The 17,578-nt window shown below is 44.1% G+C and overlaps 1 protein-coding gene across 10 annotated transcripts in view; it reads right to left on the reverse strand.

The window, feature by feature from the left end:
* LOC101093758 (YEATS domain-containing protein 2-like) overlaps positions 1 to 17,578 on the reverse strand; it is a 48,858-nt gene that overhangs the window by 20,573 nt on the left and 10,707 nt on the right. For 5 of the 10 annotated variants that reach the window (XM_045041645.1, XM_045041639.1, XM_045041642.1 and 2 more), the window contains exons 2-4: positions 17,404 to 17,533; positions 17,033 to 17,094; positions 9,119 to 9,263 (exon numbers count right to left, since the gene is read on the reverse strand). In XM_045041645.1, the coding sequence (XP_044897580.1) occupies positions 9,119 to 9,263; positions 17,033 to 17,094; positions 17,404 to 17,533 (337 nt within the window). The other 5 variants (XM_045041648.1, XM_045041640.1, XM_045041643.1 and 2 more) reach the window with 4 other exon arrangements.

Raw genomic sequence — 17,578 nt, forward strand, 5'->3', positions numbered from 1 at the left:
ACTCTTTTTGTTAACTACAAACGTAACATATCTTCTTCTTGTAAAAAGTTAGAAGGAAATAAGTGGGCTGAAAAGTGGGTATTTATCTTGGATCTATTCCACCCGCAGTTCCCAGGAAGGAGGGACCCCTGTGTTCATGTCACCATTTTTACAAAAACCTTTACCTACCTTTCAACATGCTCGCAACCGAGAGGCAGGTCTTGAGCGGTTCTTAAGAATTACGAAAATGGCTTGACATGTTTTCGTGGTTGGTAGTCACCTAATATTATTGTGATTGTGTTTTTATGTGGGTAGGTCTAGCATTTTAATGAAATCTCCAGATTGTAAGAGTACCAAGTCCAAGAGTTTAAGAAAGGTAATTTTAACAGTATTTTCAAGGAGAAAGAAATAGGAGATTTTGTCAAGTTGCCTCTCCAGAAAGTCATTGTTTAAGAGCGACCTTATTAAAATAACCACAAGATGGCACCCGTTTTCTATTTTCAAAGTTATGGTAAAAGAAACTGAAGATTCCTTCTGTCTTTCGTCTGTGTTTCCAAGTCCTGATTATAGCTACATCTTGAGTTCATCACTGGTGTGCTATAAAGCTAGTGGCTTCTGTATCACATTTAAAGTCTGTAGATAGAGGAACTGACCTGAGAATTCCATTTGTTGAACCATGTCTACATTATGGAGAGAATGGCTCAGCTGTTCTCCTAAACATTTAAGAGGAAATGGTAGGGTGAAGGTGTTCACAAGTACTCTATAACGTACACATCCAAACACAGGGCCTCTTCCTGCCCATCTTTATAAAGTATTTCTCTAGCACAACATCAATGTGTGTCTTTCATCTCAAAACACAAGTAAATTTCTACAATTGCTCCTAAATCAGGCATTGTGAAGTGCGAATAAATTCTATAGTAAAATATGTACCCTGGGATTTGATTTTATCTAGTTTCTTAATTATAGATTATTAATTCCAGATTATTTTATTAATCTCGTTATCTAGATTACTAATGTTTGTGCGGGTCTAGAATGTCAATCAAAAATACCACTGTTAGTTATTTTCCACCAGTTTTTCTGCATCATTTCATAAAAGGAATAGAGCATTTCCAAAATGAGCTCATCGCCTATTTTTGAGTGATCAAAGCCTGAAAGGCTCTGAAAGATTGGTTTCAGAACTCTACACTTCTCCAGGTGAAGCTGTCACATGGCCTAGAAGTGACATGGCTTCTAATTAAGGAAGTCTCTAAAGGCTCTTCCTTTCAATTCAGGAAGACCCTCTAGCCTTCAATTTGAGAATGTTGTCTACTGTGTCAGGATAGGATTCTCCATCCTTCAGAAAATGCCTTTTGTATGAGGAGAGGATGGGTATTGGGAGTTCAAGAATATAGTTTAGAACTTAAAATTGTATCTAGTCTACTTCTTCTCCACCTTCAGTCTAGATAAAATGAAGCAGACAAAGCATTCCTTTTATCTTCTATCACCATGTAGATTCCATTTCCTTCTGTTCCCCAGTCCTTCTCCAGCAGCCCCTGTGCTCCATTTTTTTCCTCTTCTCCTCCCTTCTCTTTTGCTTCCCGCCCCTTCTCCTTTTCTAATACCTATTCTCTCACATTAGCCAAACTGAGTTTGATATAAATAAAGGGAATTTTATTTTTTCATTAAAAAAAATTGCCCATTAATATTTATAAGATGTTTTTGTTTTAACTATGTATTTTAGTTCTATGATAATCTGTTTCCTACACTTGACCATTAGCTCCTCAGAGAAGCTCTGTCTCATTCATCCCTGCCTACTCAGAGGAACTCAGAGGACACTCAAATGTTAGTCATAACTTAGGTGGTCCTGTTTATCTTTCCATAGCTCTAGAAATTATCTAATTCAAATATGGCAGACATCATGGCTGAAATGTATTCTGTAGATCCCATAGGGTCTGCTCAGATGCCTGTGTTCTCACTGAGACATGAGGTATCTTTTTGCATCTTTTCCCCTGCCCTATCTTAAGCTTTTTGCCATTTCCTTTCTTCGTTGTTACAATTAACACAGTATAGCTGTTTCTCCTAACTTGTGTAATAACCTGTCACAGAGCATTATGGAGTCACTCAGTTTTCCATTTCTAAACTGAAATGTAAAGATTTAATAGATTGATTGGTCATTGAGAAGAAGCTCTAAAACTGAAACACGAGTAATTAAGAAAGAAACTGAAGAAAAGGCAGCAGAAAGAACTGACCATGAATGTAGTGTTGCAGAACAAACATATTGTTAAGATGCATGTACATATTATGGTAGGGTGGTAGGCTCTTATATTGATGGTCTCCAATAAATCATGGCTCCCAGAATTTTTGATTTGTCCTGGTTCCCTCCCACAATGACTCCGGGTTTGGCTATGTGACTTACTTGGTCCAAGAAAGAGAACTCAGGTTTTTATGGACTTGGGGTTCATAATGCTGATGGTAAAACTCTTTGAGGTACTTTATCATTGGCTTTCATTAAGTTTCTAAAAAAATTTTTCATTTTATTTTAGAGAGAAAGCGCAGGGGAGGGGGCAGAGGGAGAGAAAGAGAGAGAGAGAGAAAGAGAGAGAGAGAGAATCTTAAGCAGTCTCTTTGCTCAGTGTGGAGCCTGATGTGGGGCTCAATCCCACAACCCTGGGATCATGACCTGAGCAGAAATCAAGAGTTAGATGCTCACCAGACTGAGCCACTCAGGTGCCCCTAAATTCCTTTTTATATAATGTGAATTTCTCCTTTTCTGTAGTATAGCAATACCTAAAAAGATGGCTCAGGAAACAGCAGAAGACAAGTTGGAAAATGCTTGAGAAAAGAAAAATAGAGATTTCCTGAATGGAAGTGTTGGAATTTGGGAGAACACATTAAACAGAAGAGGAAAAAGGAGATCTTGAAGGTCACGCTCAACATATGGAAAGGATAACACAGCAACAACAACCAGAATGGACAGCTTATGGAGTAGGACTTTAAAAGGAGGGAAATAATTTAGTAACTAATTGGCTGGAGAGAGTGACTAGAGTCTTAAAAAAAATCTAACAGGTGGGGTGCCTGGGTGGCTCAGCTGGTTAAGCATCTGACTTCAGCTCAGGTCATGACAAACATAAAAAAACATTAAATAAACATAAGTAAACATTAAAAACATTTTTTAAGTCCCACTCAATGGTGAAAATATTTCTAATAATAGCCCTTATTGTATTACACGTGTTTTAAATAATTTCACACATATTACATAATTTAATCCTAAGAACTCCACGAGTGAAGTACTATCTTCTCGCTTTGACAAGTGGAAAATGTGACAGAGAGAAGCTAAGTAACTTGCACCAAATCACAAAGGTAGTAAGAGGTAGAGCTGGGATAGGAACCCAGGTACAGTGGCCTCAAAGTCCATACTTATTTAAAAAAAATTTTTTTTTAACATTTTTCATTTTTGAGAGAGAGACAGAGCATGAACAGGGGAGGGTCAGAGAGAGGGAGACACAGAATCTGAAACAGGCTCCAGGCTCTGAGCTGTCAGCACAGAGCCCGATGCGGGGCTCGAACTCACAGACCAGGAGATCATGACCTCAGCCGAAGTCAGCCGCTCAACCGACTGAGCCACCCAGGCACCCCTATAGCGTTGTGGTCAGAAAAGATGCCTTGATATTTTTGAATTTGTTGAGGCTTGTTTTGTGGCCGAATATGTGTTCTATTCTGGAGAATGTTCTGTGTGCACTTGAAAAGTACGTGTATTCTGCTGTTTTAGGATGGAATGTTCTGAATATGTCTGTTAAATCCATCTGGTCCAGCATATCATTCAAAGCCACTGTTTCCTTGTTGATTTTCTGTTTGGATTATCCATCCATCGATGTAAGTGGGGGGTGTTAAAGTTCCTTACAATTACTGTATCACTATCGATTATTTCCTTTATGTTTATTATTAGCTGATTTATGTATTTGAATGCATAAATACAATTGTTATATCCTCTTGCTGGATTGTCCCCTTTATTATACAATGTTTTTGTCTCTTGTTACAGTTTTTGTTTTAAAGTCACTTTTGTCTAAGTATTACTACTCCAGGTTTCTTTTGACTTCCATTTGCGTGACAAATGTTTCTCCATCCCCTCACTTTGGATCTGCAGATGCCTTTTGGTCTGAAATGAGTCTCTTGTAGGCAGCATATAGATGGATCTCTGTCACCCTATGTCGTTTGATTGGACCATTTAGTCCACTTACGTTCAAATAATTTTTGATAGATGTGTACTGATTGCCATTTTGTTAAGTGTTTTGTGGTCGTTTCCATAGATTTTCTCCGATCTTTTCTTCTCTTGCTCTCTTTCATGGTTTGTTGGCTTTCTTTAGTGATAGATTTGGATTCCTTTCTCTTTATTTGCGTATCTATTACTGGGTTTTGATTCTTGGTTTGGATATAACATCTTCTGTATATAGCAGTCTATATTAAGTTGATGGTCACTTAAGTTTAAACCCATTCTTTTTTTTCCCCCAGGGGTAGAATTTAGTGATTCATCACTTACATACAATATCCAGTACTCATCACAAGTGCCCTCCTTAATACCCATCACCCATTTAGCCTATCTGCCACCCACCTCCCTCCATCAACCTTCAAGTTTTTCTCTGTAGTTGAGAGTCTCTTATGGTTTGCCTCTTTCCCCACCCCCTTCCCCTATGTTCAGCTTTTTTGTTTCTTAACTTCCACATACGAGTGAAATCATACGATATTTGTTTTTCTCTGATTTGATTTGCTTAGCATAATACACTCTAGCTTCATCCATGTATCCACATTGTTGCATACGTCAAGATTTCATTCTTTTTTAGAATTTTTTATGAAAATCTTTTTACTATTTATGTTTAAATTTTAAGTTTACTTATTTTTCACAGAGAGAGAGAGAGAGAGAGAGAGAGAGAGAGAGAGAGAGAAAGAGAGCGCGCGAACATGGGTGGGGGAGGAGCAGAGAGAGGGAGATACAGAATCTGAAGCAGGCTCCAGGCTCTGAGCTGTCAACACAGAGCCCAATATGGGGCTTGAACTCACAAACCATGAGATTATGACCTGAGCAAAATGAGACGTGCCCCTGCTGCTGCAGGAACTGAGGCCCTGCAAGACCTGTGGGTCCAGAGATGGGGTAGACAGGGTTTGGGCTGAAGTTAGATGCGGAACTGACTGAACCACCCAGGTGACCCAGATTGTTGACATTTTAATTACTATGTGTCTACATGTGGACATCCTTGGGTTGAATTTGTGAGGGGATCTTTATGCCTTCTGAATCTGGATGTCTATTTCCTTACCCAGATTAGGGAAGTTTTCAGCTATTATTTCTTCAAATAAAATTCTGCCCCCTTTTCTTCTTCTGAGAACACGATAACGCAAATGTTTTTATGCTTAATGGAATCGCTGAGTTCCCTAAGACTGTCCTCAATTTGCATAATTTTCTTTCCTCTCCTTCGCTCATTACTTTCCATTACTTCTGTCTTCTAGGTCATTAATTCCTCTGCTTCACCTACCCTGTTATTTATTCTACCAAGTGTATTTTTGTTTTCATTTATTGTGTTCCTGCCTTCTGATTGGCTGTTTATCTCTGTGTGAAGGGGTCTTACTGATGTCCTATGCTCTTTTCTCAAGTCCAGGGAGTGTCTTTACAATCATTAAATTCTCTATCAGACATATTATTTACATCCAGTTTGCTTAGATATCTTACTGTGGTTTTGTTCTGTCCTTTCATTTGGGAGATACTTCTTTGCCCTCTCATTTTTTTCTCTTCATTGTGTCTGTTCTTCTGTGTTAGGAAAATCAGCGACTTCTCTTACTCTTAACAATAATAGCCTTATGAAGAAGAGGTACTGAAGTGCCCTGCAGTGCAGTGTCCCTTCTTCCCTAGGGCCTGGGGCTTCAGGGAATGCCTCCTATGTGTGTTGCCTATGTGCTCGTCTGCTGGGTCTTGGCCTCTTTTTTTCTTCAGTCCAGTTGTCTGCAAAGTCTGTCTTTGCCTATTGTGGGCAGTATTTGGTCCCCAGCAGGAGTGGGATGCATTTTAACAAGGTGTGCAGTTGTCTCCTTGCAAAATGAGACGTGTCCCTGCTGCTGCAGGAACCGAGGCCCTGCAAGACCTGTGGGTCCAGAGATGGGGTAGACAGGGTTTGGGCCGATCTTCCAGGAGAGGGGCCATGCATGACTGGGAAGGGAAGATCTGGAGAACTGAGGGGTTGGGGGCTCGGTGCAGACAAGTTATGTAGTACAAGCATAGCACTGTTCCCCACAGATGGCCATTGTTTATGCTGGGGGCAGGGGAGGGAAATGGCACCTGCCTGCTCCTTCGTTCTTGGAGGGGTCTTTCCATGATCCTTGTCTCTCTGGGCCACACTCTGATATGGGCAAATCACTCTTCCTCCTGTCTGCACCCTGCTTTTTTCAAACTGCTGGTTCTATGTTATATCTGCAAGGGCTGTTGATTGTGCTCTCTCTCCCTGAGCCCAAGGCTGGAGCCTGCTAATTTTTAAAATTCCAGGTTTTAAGACCCTCCTGGTTGTAAGAGCTCATGAAATTCGGCCCCTCTCTCTTTCAAAGGCAAAGTTATGGGGATTTGTGCCCCTCGTCGGTTGGCTCCCCAGTGTGAGAGTCTGTTTTACACCCTTGTCTGCACCACCAGCTCCCTCTCCACCAAGTATGGCTTTGGTCTGTTTTGCTCCTAGACCATGTCTTCACTCTTCCAACCTTCTTCAATGTGGCCTCTTCTCTACCTGTAGTTGTGTAGTTTGTTCTGCCAGTCTTCAGGTCATTCTCTGGGTTAGTTGCACTGCTGTGAGTATTGTCTAGTTGTATCCAGGGGGGGAGGCAAGCTTAGGGTCCTCCTACTCCCTCTTCACCACCAACCAGAAATAACCTGTTTCATGAAAGATTGATGAATCTCTCCTGTGACTTATCTGGGTCCTAGTGCCTTTAAGAGATTGAAATGTTTAACAACCACTGCAATTTTATTGATACTATCGGGTGTATGAGGTTTTAAATTTCTTCTTCAGCCAACTTGAAAGTTTTTCTAAAAATATGTTTATATTATTAATTTTTAAAATGTCATAACATTTTCATGTGTTTTTTTAAATTAAAAAAATCTGTTCTTTATCTGTACTTATGGCCCTTTTCCATTCCTAATATTAATTTGTGCCTACTCTCTCTTTTCCTTAGGAAAGCTTTTAAAGCTTTTTTCTATTTGCCACTCTTTTAAGAGAAGCAGGTTTTGATTTTGCAGCTTAACTCTATTTTAAAATTCTTTGATCATTGTTTATTTAATTTCTCCATTGCCTTTATTTCCTTCTTCCAACTTTTGAAATTCTTTTCTGACTTAAGTTGACTGCTTTTTGTTTTATAATAAATGCATTTCAAACTATAACTTTTCACTTAAGTACTTGGTTAATGACTCTATAGGTTTTGATAGGTAGTGTTCTAAAGATAAATTTTCAAAAGTTTACTAATTTCCTTAGAACTTCTATTTTATGTCATCTGTTTTTTAAAAATTTTTTTATATACATTTAGTTTTGATAGACAGAGACAGAGCACAAGTGGGGGAGGGGCAGAAAGAGAATCCGAAGCAGGCTCCAGGCTCTGCGCTGTCAGCTCAGAGCCCGATGTGGGGCTCCAACCCACAAACCACGAGATCATGACCTGAACCGAAGTTGGAGGCTTAACTGACTGAGCCACCCAGGTGCCCCTTATGTTATCTGTTTACCAGGCTTTTATCCCCACTTGCTTTTTCTACTTTTATTCTTTGCTCCTTTTGTTTTTCTTAATTCTCATGGTTTCCTTTAAAAGGTGCTCTGAAATTTTTAACATGTAACTTCGTTTTACATTTCTCCATCAAGTTCTAAGGTTAATTATTAATTCTGATCTCTTCCAAAAGCAACAAAAATATTTATAATTTTTAAAGTGTATTTATTTTGAGAGAGAGAGAGACACAGAGTGCACACAAGCGAGCATGAGTTAGGGAGGGGCAGAGCGGGAGGGAGAGAGAGAATCCCAAGCAGGCTCCTCTCTGTCCACACAGAGCCCAACGTGGGGTTGATCTCACAAATTGCAAGATCATGACCTGAGCCAAAACTCAGAGTCAGATGCTTAACAGACTGAGTCAACCAGTTGCCCCAAATAATTTTTTATTTCAAGTTGAAACACCTTGCCATCAGCGTTCCTCGGTATCTAGAATTTTAATTCTGATTTTTCTAAATACATCCATGGAAATTATTGTGGTTAATTTTTCACACTCAGTACTTCATTTAGTTTAACTGTGTTTTTCAAATGTGAATTTCCTTCCTTCCTTCTTTGAATCAGTTTTATGGCTGATGTATATTCTTCAGTAGTGACATTTCTTCACAAATGTCAGTGAGGAGTAAACTCTTATTTTTTCAGAATTGAATACATGTTGAATTTTCTTTCTTCTTGAATGATACTTTATTATGTATAGAATTCTAGGTTAGGAGTTCTTTAGGTACATAAGAGATATTTTCCCACTACCTTTTGGCATTTATTTTTGCTGATGAGACCTCTGCTACTAAGCTGATTGCTGGTTGTTGTTGTTGTTGTTGTTTTGTAGGTAATCTGATATTAAAAAAAAAAGTAGAGGGGCATCTGGCTGGTTCAGCCGGTGGAGCATGTGACTCTTGATCTCAGGGCTGTAAGTTTGAGCCCAACGTGGGTATAGACATTGCTTAAAAATAAAATCTTAAAAAGAAAGAATAGAATTTATTTTTTAGAGTAATTTTGGGTCCAGAGAAAACTTAAACAGAAGGTATAGCAATTTCTCATATGCCTCCTGCCCCTATACACATGTGTCTCCCTCATTATCAATACCCCACCCACTAGAACTATAAAGAGGAAAAAGTGAATCTCCTCTTTTCCCTACACCATTCCCCTTTTCAACTTGCCAGTTTTCACTCTGTTTCATTGTTATCAGTTTGGTGTGCATCCTTCCTGAACTCTCTATCTACACACACACACACACACACACACACACACACACACACACACACAGTGTAACAGTGCATCTATATAATAATACAAATGTACATACACATTCATATATATGTGATTGTGATAGTTCTATGTATTAATTTGGCTAGGCTATATAGTTCCAAGTTATTCCATCAACACTTACCTAGGTGTTGCTTTGAGGGTGTTTTGTAGATGTGATTAAAGTCCATAACCCGTTGATTTTCAGGAAGGAAGATTATCCTAGATAATCTGGGTGGACCTGATTCAGTTATTTGCAAGGTCGTGAGAACAGAAGAGCTGCATCTTCCCTGAAGAAGAAATTCTGTCTAGAGGAAGCAGTTTTAGTTTGTGCCTGACAGCTGCAGACAGTTCCCTTCCTGATGGCCGGCCCTATGATTTTCCCGCTTGCCCAGCCAGCCCTGAAAATTGCATAAGCCAAGTCCTTGCAATAAATCTCTTATTATATATTTCTTACTGATTCTGTTTCTCCAGTTGAGCCATGATTGACATATATATTTCTGTAACTTGCTTTTTCACTAATAAAATGTCTTAGAGATGGCATTATATTTAACGGCTGAATAATAGCATGTAATATGACTATAATGTAGCTCATCTGATCATCCTGTTATTGGTGGGTATTTTAGTTGTTTAGATTCAAATTTAAATCAGATTCAAACTTATTTTCATTGGCTACTTTGGAAATTTGCTTTATTGACTTCTTGTATCCAGTATTGCTATAATAAAATCTAATACAAATCAGGTTCTGCTCCTTTGCTGATAATTATTTTTCTCCTTTGAAGGCTTTTAAGATATTATTCTTTTCCTGTAATATTTCATAAGAACATATTATTGGGGAGGAAAAAAATTTCCTTCTTCCCTTCAACATTATTTGGCTGGTCTAATAATTAAATTACCATATGACAGATAAGCAGGAAAAAACAAATTTAATTACATATGTATGAGGAGCACCCTGAAAATATGATACTCAGGGGCAAGCTGAGGAGTTGCTGCGTATAGACCATCCTGAGCTAAGGAATGGGATAGGAGCCTGGGGCTTCAGAGGGGAGGAGGTGATTCACAGCACAATAAGGAGAGCAGGTTTTTGGTAATTAGGTGTTTGCCCTACCATACAGATATAGCATTCAGATAAAAAAAATTATCTCTGATAACAGCTGATAACAGAACTTCCCCAGCCCTTCAGTATACACTGTTCAGTTTTAGGACGAAACACCCCCTCACAAAGTGCGCTCTATAGCTATTGTACTTTGCAGCATGGCCAAACCATAGCACACAGACTCTCCCTGGCCTTATTTCCAATGGGAAGTTAAGGAAGAAGGATTTGGCATTCCAGTTTGATAAAGTTCTAACCTCTTGAGACTGTCTCCTTCCATTGCTAGAGAGTCTATCTAGACCCACCGCACATCACACAGGAGCATGATCCCAATGTGAGTGCTATGTAGTGGTTCATGATGTCCCCATTAGGTGACACACATCTAAAGAAATCATGCTTTTTTTCATGGAAGGCATATATCATCAGATCCTCCACTGATGAGCAACAAAACTAAACAATACCTTGAATGCCTACATTCAATTACCAGGGAATTTAATTTTCTAAACATTCAAACATATCCACTGTATGATTCTAACTATATGACACTCTGGAAAGAGCAAGACTATGGAGGTAAGGGTTGGGATGAATGTAGGGATAAAGGGGCACAGCACAGAGGACTTTTAAGGCAATGAATCTCTTTGACACGATACCACAAAGGTGGATTCACATCATTACACATTTGTTAAAACTCATAGAACATATAGCACCAAGGCTGAACACTAATGCAAATTAGAAACTTTTCCTGAAAATGATGAGTTAGTGTCCGTATAAAATGCACCATTGTTGTCAGGGTGCCTGGGTGGCTCAGTTGGTTCAGCGTCCAAGTCTGGATCTGAGCTGAGGTCATGACCTCACAGTTCATGGGATCAAGTCCTACATCAGGCTCTGTGCTGACAGCACAGGATTCTTTCTCCCCTCTCTCTCTGCCCCTTTGCTGCTGACACACATGCATGCTCTCTCACTCAAAACTAAACAAAGGAACTGAAAAATATATACTACTAAAAATGGACCACTGTTGTGCAACATGTTGACAACAGTGGAGGCGATCCGTGCAATGAAAATCATGGCACCACACATGCCGACATTGCAGTGCTGCGTAGACGTGGATGGACACGTTTGGGTTATGACAGGTAAAAGCCTGGCTCTGATGTTAGACAGACCTGGGGGTGAAGTTCCTGGCTCCGCACCCTGTCAGCTGTGTGCTCTTGAGCAACTCACGCCTCCCCTCCAAGCTCGGGTTCTCTGTCTGTAAAGTGGGGACAATCGCACTCACCTCAGAAAGTTACCTGTACACACAGGGTACGGCACAGAGTAGCCCCCAGGAAATGGAAGTTCTGATTCCTGAACGACATGCCCCACAAAATACAGAATTCAGAATCAGCCACCAACTCACTACTGTAAACCGTGCCTTCTAACTGCAGATCCAGAGTCAATGGGCGCTAGAGGCCTTTTGCCCAAATTTGCAAGGTTCTGTCCCTGCCCCACTGAGGCACCAAGGGGGATGCCACACAGGTCCCTCTGATAAGGCGATGGCCTTGTCCTCATGTCAGGCAGAAAGCTCATTCCATGCCCCAAACTTGGCTGCTCCCAGGAGAGAGGATGCAGGCCCACACCTCTGGTCACCAGGGGCAAAGTATACCCACCGCACCCCCCCACCCCGCGGCCAATAATCCAAACTAGACTGACATGGGTAGGACCTCCAAGGACGCTCCTTCCCCACATGTGGAAACTGAGTCCTCGAGAGGGGAAAGGACTTGTCCAGGGTATCGAGGGAGCTGCTGGCAGATTTGGGACCAGGGTCCCAGCTGGAGCCCTGCCCAGAGGCAGGTGCCTTGTTCACACATTTTTCTGCCTGTGGCCCCCACTCCCAGTTGAACAGACAACCATTTCCTTGAAAACGCAGCCATTCCAGTTGCAAACATCTGCAGAGCACATATTACAGCTAGGTTTGGTTAAACAATGAACAAAGAGTCTGCAGGTTTTTAACCTGAAGGCTTTTGGGGGAGGTGCTAGAGACACCCTCCCCTAACACAGTCATCAGAATACTGTAGGTCTGTATGTTCTGTTGGAAGGTGGTCTATCTACATAGAGCTTTCTTCAGGTCCCCACAGGGCCTCTAAGAGGGCTAAACTGAAAACATCTGGGCCTTCCTGAGGAATTCCACACATCCCACCTTATTCAGAAATGCTAGGATGAGGGGTGCCTGGGTGACTCAGTCGGTTAAGGTCCGACTGTGGCTCAGGTCATGATCTCCGGTCTGTGAGTTCCAGCCTCACGTTGGGCTCTGTGCTGACATCTCAGTGCCTGGAGCCTGCTTCAGATTCTATGTCTCCCTCTCTCTCTGACCCTCACCCATTCATGCTCTGTCCCTCTCTGTCTCAAAAATAAATAAACATTAAAAAATTAAAAAAAAAAGAAATGCTAGAATGTACAGTCAGCCCTAGAGCTGATTCTTCCAACAACGTGGGACATGCCACACCTAGAGACCTATACACAGACATACGCCCGAGCTTTCTGAGCAGGGAGGGACAGCAACAGGTTCAGGCTTCAAGCCTGTCCTTTGGCGGCTGTCTGCCACCAGGCGGGGAGGGGCTTCTTGGTGCTCAGTGCTGACACCAGATGCGGACACCCTCAACACACATACACGGGCACAGATATGAGGCCAGCCCCCAAGGTCTGAGGGCATTTGTGGTCTCAGGCTGAGGACTCAAGATACAGGGGTGAGGCAGCTCAGCAGTGACGGGGTCCCAGGATGGGAAGTGACATAAGGAAGGCAATAGACACACATACAGTCACACATACATGGTCACGGCCTCACCCCTGTACACAGAGACTCATGAATCACACAGATACACCTCATACTCACGAAAACACATAAACACACAGACCCACGTACACGCAGTAAGAAGATATACTTGGATATCTCCAGACCGATGCACAGACATGCTCAGAGGCACACACTCACAGCCACATGTCCTCGCCCACATAGGCGTGTGCATGCTTTACACACACGCACACACACAGTCCAAGCATCTAAACGCTCCCGGGAACCAACCACTATGGATTCTCCCCTCTGCGGGCAGTCCAGGGCTATGAACTAAAGTCTGGACTGGGTTCCCAGTTGGCCCCAAGGAGAGGGAAGGGGCAGAGGGACAGTTGAACCTTGCTTGCTTCTCACTCGACTGCATGTGGGGGTGGGGTAGGGGGTAAGGGAAACGCACCTGCCAAAACAGCAGGGGACAAGCCCACAAATGGAGTCACCCACTTGCCAGGGGCTATCAGGGATGGGGGGCGGGGGGAGTCCCTTGGCTCCTGGGGGTGGCTCCAAACACTGAGAATTTACAGGAAAGGGGAGATCTGGGATGAGGGGCATTTTTCCACAGTGAACCTTTTCCCCTTTTCCCCTTCCGAAGTCTGGTCTTCCTTCTGCAGCTCCACTCAGCCCCCCACCACCCAAATCGCCCAGTCAGCACCCCCAGGCGCTTGCCTCACCTTACTTAGATGCAACCACTGGCTACTCCACAAGAGGAGGTCCTACCCAGACATATCCAGGGGTGCCCCACAACCAGGGGGCCCTCCCGCTGCTCCCGCCCCTGCACACAGCATAAAAACATCCAGAGTCCCCCTATACTCCAACCCCCAAACTCACCTGCCTCCAGTTCCCTGGGAGGTAAATACTCAGCCTGGTGAGCCCCAAACCGGAAATGGCCATCCCCGCCGCCGCCACCAGCCACCTCTACTTGGCCACCTCTCCTCGGGAGACCCTTCCCCGGGGGCATGAAAGCCCCCTCCCCCAGCATCGCGACCCCGCCCCTGCCTCGACACCCACCTCCTTCTGGAAGGTGCGCAGCAGCCTCTGTGGGGTGTTCGCCTCTGTGGGAAGAGACGAGGGGGCAGCCCGTCAGCCAAGCGCTGGGGGGGGCGGGGGGGGGGGGGTCTGGGGCTGCCCAACCGCCGCGCCCTGCGCCCGCTTAACCGAGGCTCCGGAGACCATGGCCGCGAGCGCTGCGTTCCCGGCCCAGACTGCATCAGTGCCGGCTCTCCGGCTCCGAAGCAGTAGCCGCGGTGGGTGCGGTGCCGAGCGCCCGGGGACATCAGGCCTGCCACGCAGCCGCCCTGCACCTCTGGCCAGCAGCCACCGTCCTCGTCGCCGCCACCGTCCTCGTCGCCGCCACCGCCCGCCTTCGTCGCACGCCGCCGTACACCGTCGCAGCAGGCCGCTGCCGCCGCGTGCTTCCGTCGCACGCCTCTGCCCCGCCGCACACCACCGCAGCACGCCTCCGTAGCACGCCGCCGCCGCCGCTGCCGCATGCTTCCGTCGCATGCCGCCGCGGCACGCCGCCGCACAACTCCGGGGGCTGAGACCCGGCTTCGCGCTCGGCCTCACTCGGGCCAAACCCACCGCCACGACCTAGGCTCCTCGGCAGCAAACCTGTTGGCTGAGCGGTGACCCTCAGAATTGTTTATTCAGCGCGACGGGAGGAGAAGCGCCCCACACAAGTCGGGCCTGGCACAGGCCGAGAACCGGGCGGGCGCCAGGCAGACAGGGGCCGCAGGACCGCGGCCCAGAGGCCGGGAGAACCCGCGGAGTCCGCCCCCAGCCTAGCCCACCGCCTTTACCGTTCCCGTCGCGGCCCAGCAGACAGGCCACGGAGGCAGCAAGAGACCCGCTGCCCTCGTCACGGCCCGCAGGCTCGCCTCACCTGGACTTGCCCACGCCACTCTCGCCGATGATGAGGATCTTCAGGGTGGTCAGCACGTCCTCGCCCATCCTGACCCTACTCTGCTCTCAGCCCAGCTGGCCGCCTGGGGTTGGCTCTCAACCCTTCACCCAAGAAAAGTGCCCGCGCCTGCACACCACTGCACATCTGACACCTTCCTTTCTCCCCGGGTGTTTAGGTTGCAGGAGCCCGGGTCGCCCCAGTTACACCTTGAGGAAGCTCTGCACCTGCGCAAACTCAGAGTCCCAGGCGTCTTTCCGGGGAGTTTAATTCCTTCTCTGCGCAAGCGCAGAGTGGAAGAGCCATGGGTGATTTCACCCTGCTTTACAGGCTGTTACTACTCCCCGGTCCTAACCTGACCGCCCTTCAGTGGTGTACTTGGGAAAGGGCCGAGTTGCAGAGCACAACGCTCTTTTATTTCAGCAGCTGCTCACAACAGCTGCATTACAGTAGGAAAAGCTTTGTGTTTGAAGGCAGATTATCTTAAGTCCCCAACTCCACCTGATGAGGGATAGAAGCAAAAATATGTTCAACTTTAGCCCACAAGGCTGACCTATAGCCAGCATAGTTTTGATAAGGTTCACATATGTGCTGGTTGCTACATTCTTAAAGGGTTTCATGGCTGCCTGTCTGTCTTACCAATTGTTAATATAGAACGGAGTGAGAGGCGCCTGGGTGGCTCAGTGGGTTAAGCGTCAGACTTCAGCTCAGGTTATGATCTCAAGGTGGGTGGGTTTGAGCCCCGCGGGGCTCTGCGCTGACAGCTGGGAACCTGGAGCCTGCTTCAGATTCTGTGTCTCCCTCTCTCTTTCTGCCCCTCCCCCGCTCACACTCTGTCTCTTGAAAAATAAATGTAAAATTTTTTTTTTCAACGTTTATTTATTTTTGGGACAGAGAGAGACAGAGCCTGAACGGAGGAGGGGCAGAGAGAAAGGGAGACACAGAATCGGAAACAGGCTCCAGGCTCTGAGCCATCAGCCCAGAGCCTGACGCAGGGCTAAAACTCACGGACCGCGAGATCGTGACCTGGCTGAAGTCGGACGCTTAAGCGACTGCGCCACCCAGGAGCCCCTAAAAATTTTTTTAAAATATGAAACTGAATGATAATCACCAGAGAAATCTTGTGAAAGTGGTTTTATGAGTAGAAACTCAGAGAAAAACGTTTATGATCGAATACTCCCTGCGCGTTTCCTGCTCCCTGAGCACTAAGGCTAGAACCACCAGGCTCATACAGCAAAAGTACAGCCCTTTCTGCCCACAGGTCCGTCCCAGTGCTACTTTAAATAAACATTAAGTTGTACCACAGAGCTTCCATTGCGCTCAAAGACCCCGCAATATACCGTATAACCGCTTTCTCTAGCCTTCCGAGCCTGTTTTCCATGGCACAGTCAAAGGCAATAATACTTCTAAGAAGATTACCCACTTCTGAAAATGGTTATGAAGATTAAATGGATTAATTAGCAAACACGCTTTGTAAACTCAAGTGCTCTGTAAAAGGTGCGATTAGTTGTTACTAACTTCCTGGCTTACTTTCTGCTACATCAAAGAATAGTACCCTTCACACGTCAGTTCGCTGTAAGAGATGTAAACTTCAGGTAGATCAGGTGCATAGAAGCCTCTGCTGGTGCAACTTCAAACCGACTACTGACACCTTAGAATAGGTCATCGTTACTTTAATTATATTACTACAAGTAGGACTGCGAAGTTATTTTAATTCTCCAAAATTGGTTTTACTTATTGAAGCACCACTAAACCAAACTGTGGTCATCATAATCCCAATGCTCCTTGTAGATCTACTTGACAATCCTAATATATTATCATCAAGTATCAGGCCTTATCTTTGCAAGTTTCAAGTTGTAAACACCATCACCCAAGCTCTTTCTGGATGTCAGTAGGAGTTTGACACATCCGTATACATCACAGGATCATATGCTTGGCCATAGGTTGACCTAGACTAATTCTTTAGTGTTTCACATAACTTAACTCCAAAACCCAAACTCATTCCCTCCAAGCCTTCGTTTTCTGCACTAATACTACACAACTTTCATTACGTCTGCAAATTAGCAGAACTCTACTATGCTGTATGCTCATAATTAACACATAATTGTTTTATCACATACAGGAAAACACAGAAGGAAATCGTTTCTGTGGGCAAATGCAGAGATGAGAGAGTAAAGTCAAAGCATCTCTTGGACGTTTTAACATCATTCCATGCTTATACTTAAAAATAAGAAGAAGACAATACCTCAGGAAGAGAAGGTGATTCTACATCATCCTCTTCTCCTAATTCTGATGCTGACATCATATCTATAGAATACAGTCACCGATAAATTAATGAAAACATGTGTTACTATGAATTTTAAACACATACACAAGTCTATTTCCATTCATGAATATTTCAATAAAATAAAAGCAATAGCAGAAAAGGTGTTCAGGGGGTTCAAGATTCTCCGGAAGTAAAAGGGGGTAGTACGTGGGATACTTATAAAGAAAGATAGCAACAGAAAAATATCTTCACGAAAAAAGGATAATATATTTGGATCTACATACTTTCAGATTTTTCTCATACTAGCATTTAATCATAGGAAAACAACTCACAGAGATTCACTAGCTTACCACTTCTGTAATTTTTATGCACTCCACCAGCAGAAGTCAAACTGCCATTAACTGTCTGTTCTGGTGGCACATTTTCAATAACACCAACACCATCTTCCTTTGCTTCCATTGCTGACTTTGCTGTTCCTTCCTAGAAAAACAGTACAAAACAAAAACACGACTTCAGAAAAATATC

Source organism: Felis catus, chromosome D3, assembly GCF_018350175.1.
Source record: "Felis catus isolate Fca126 chromosome D3, F.catus_Fca126_mat1.0, whole genome shotgun sequence".
NCBI lineage: Eukaryota > Metazoa > Chordata > Mammalia > Carnivora > Felidae > Felis > Felis catus.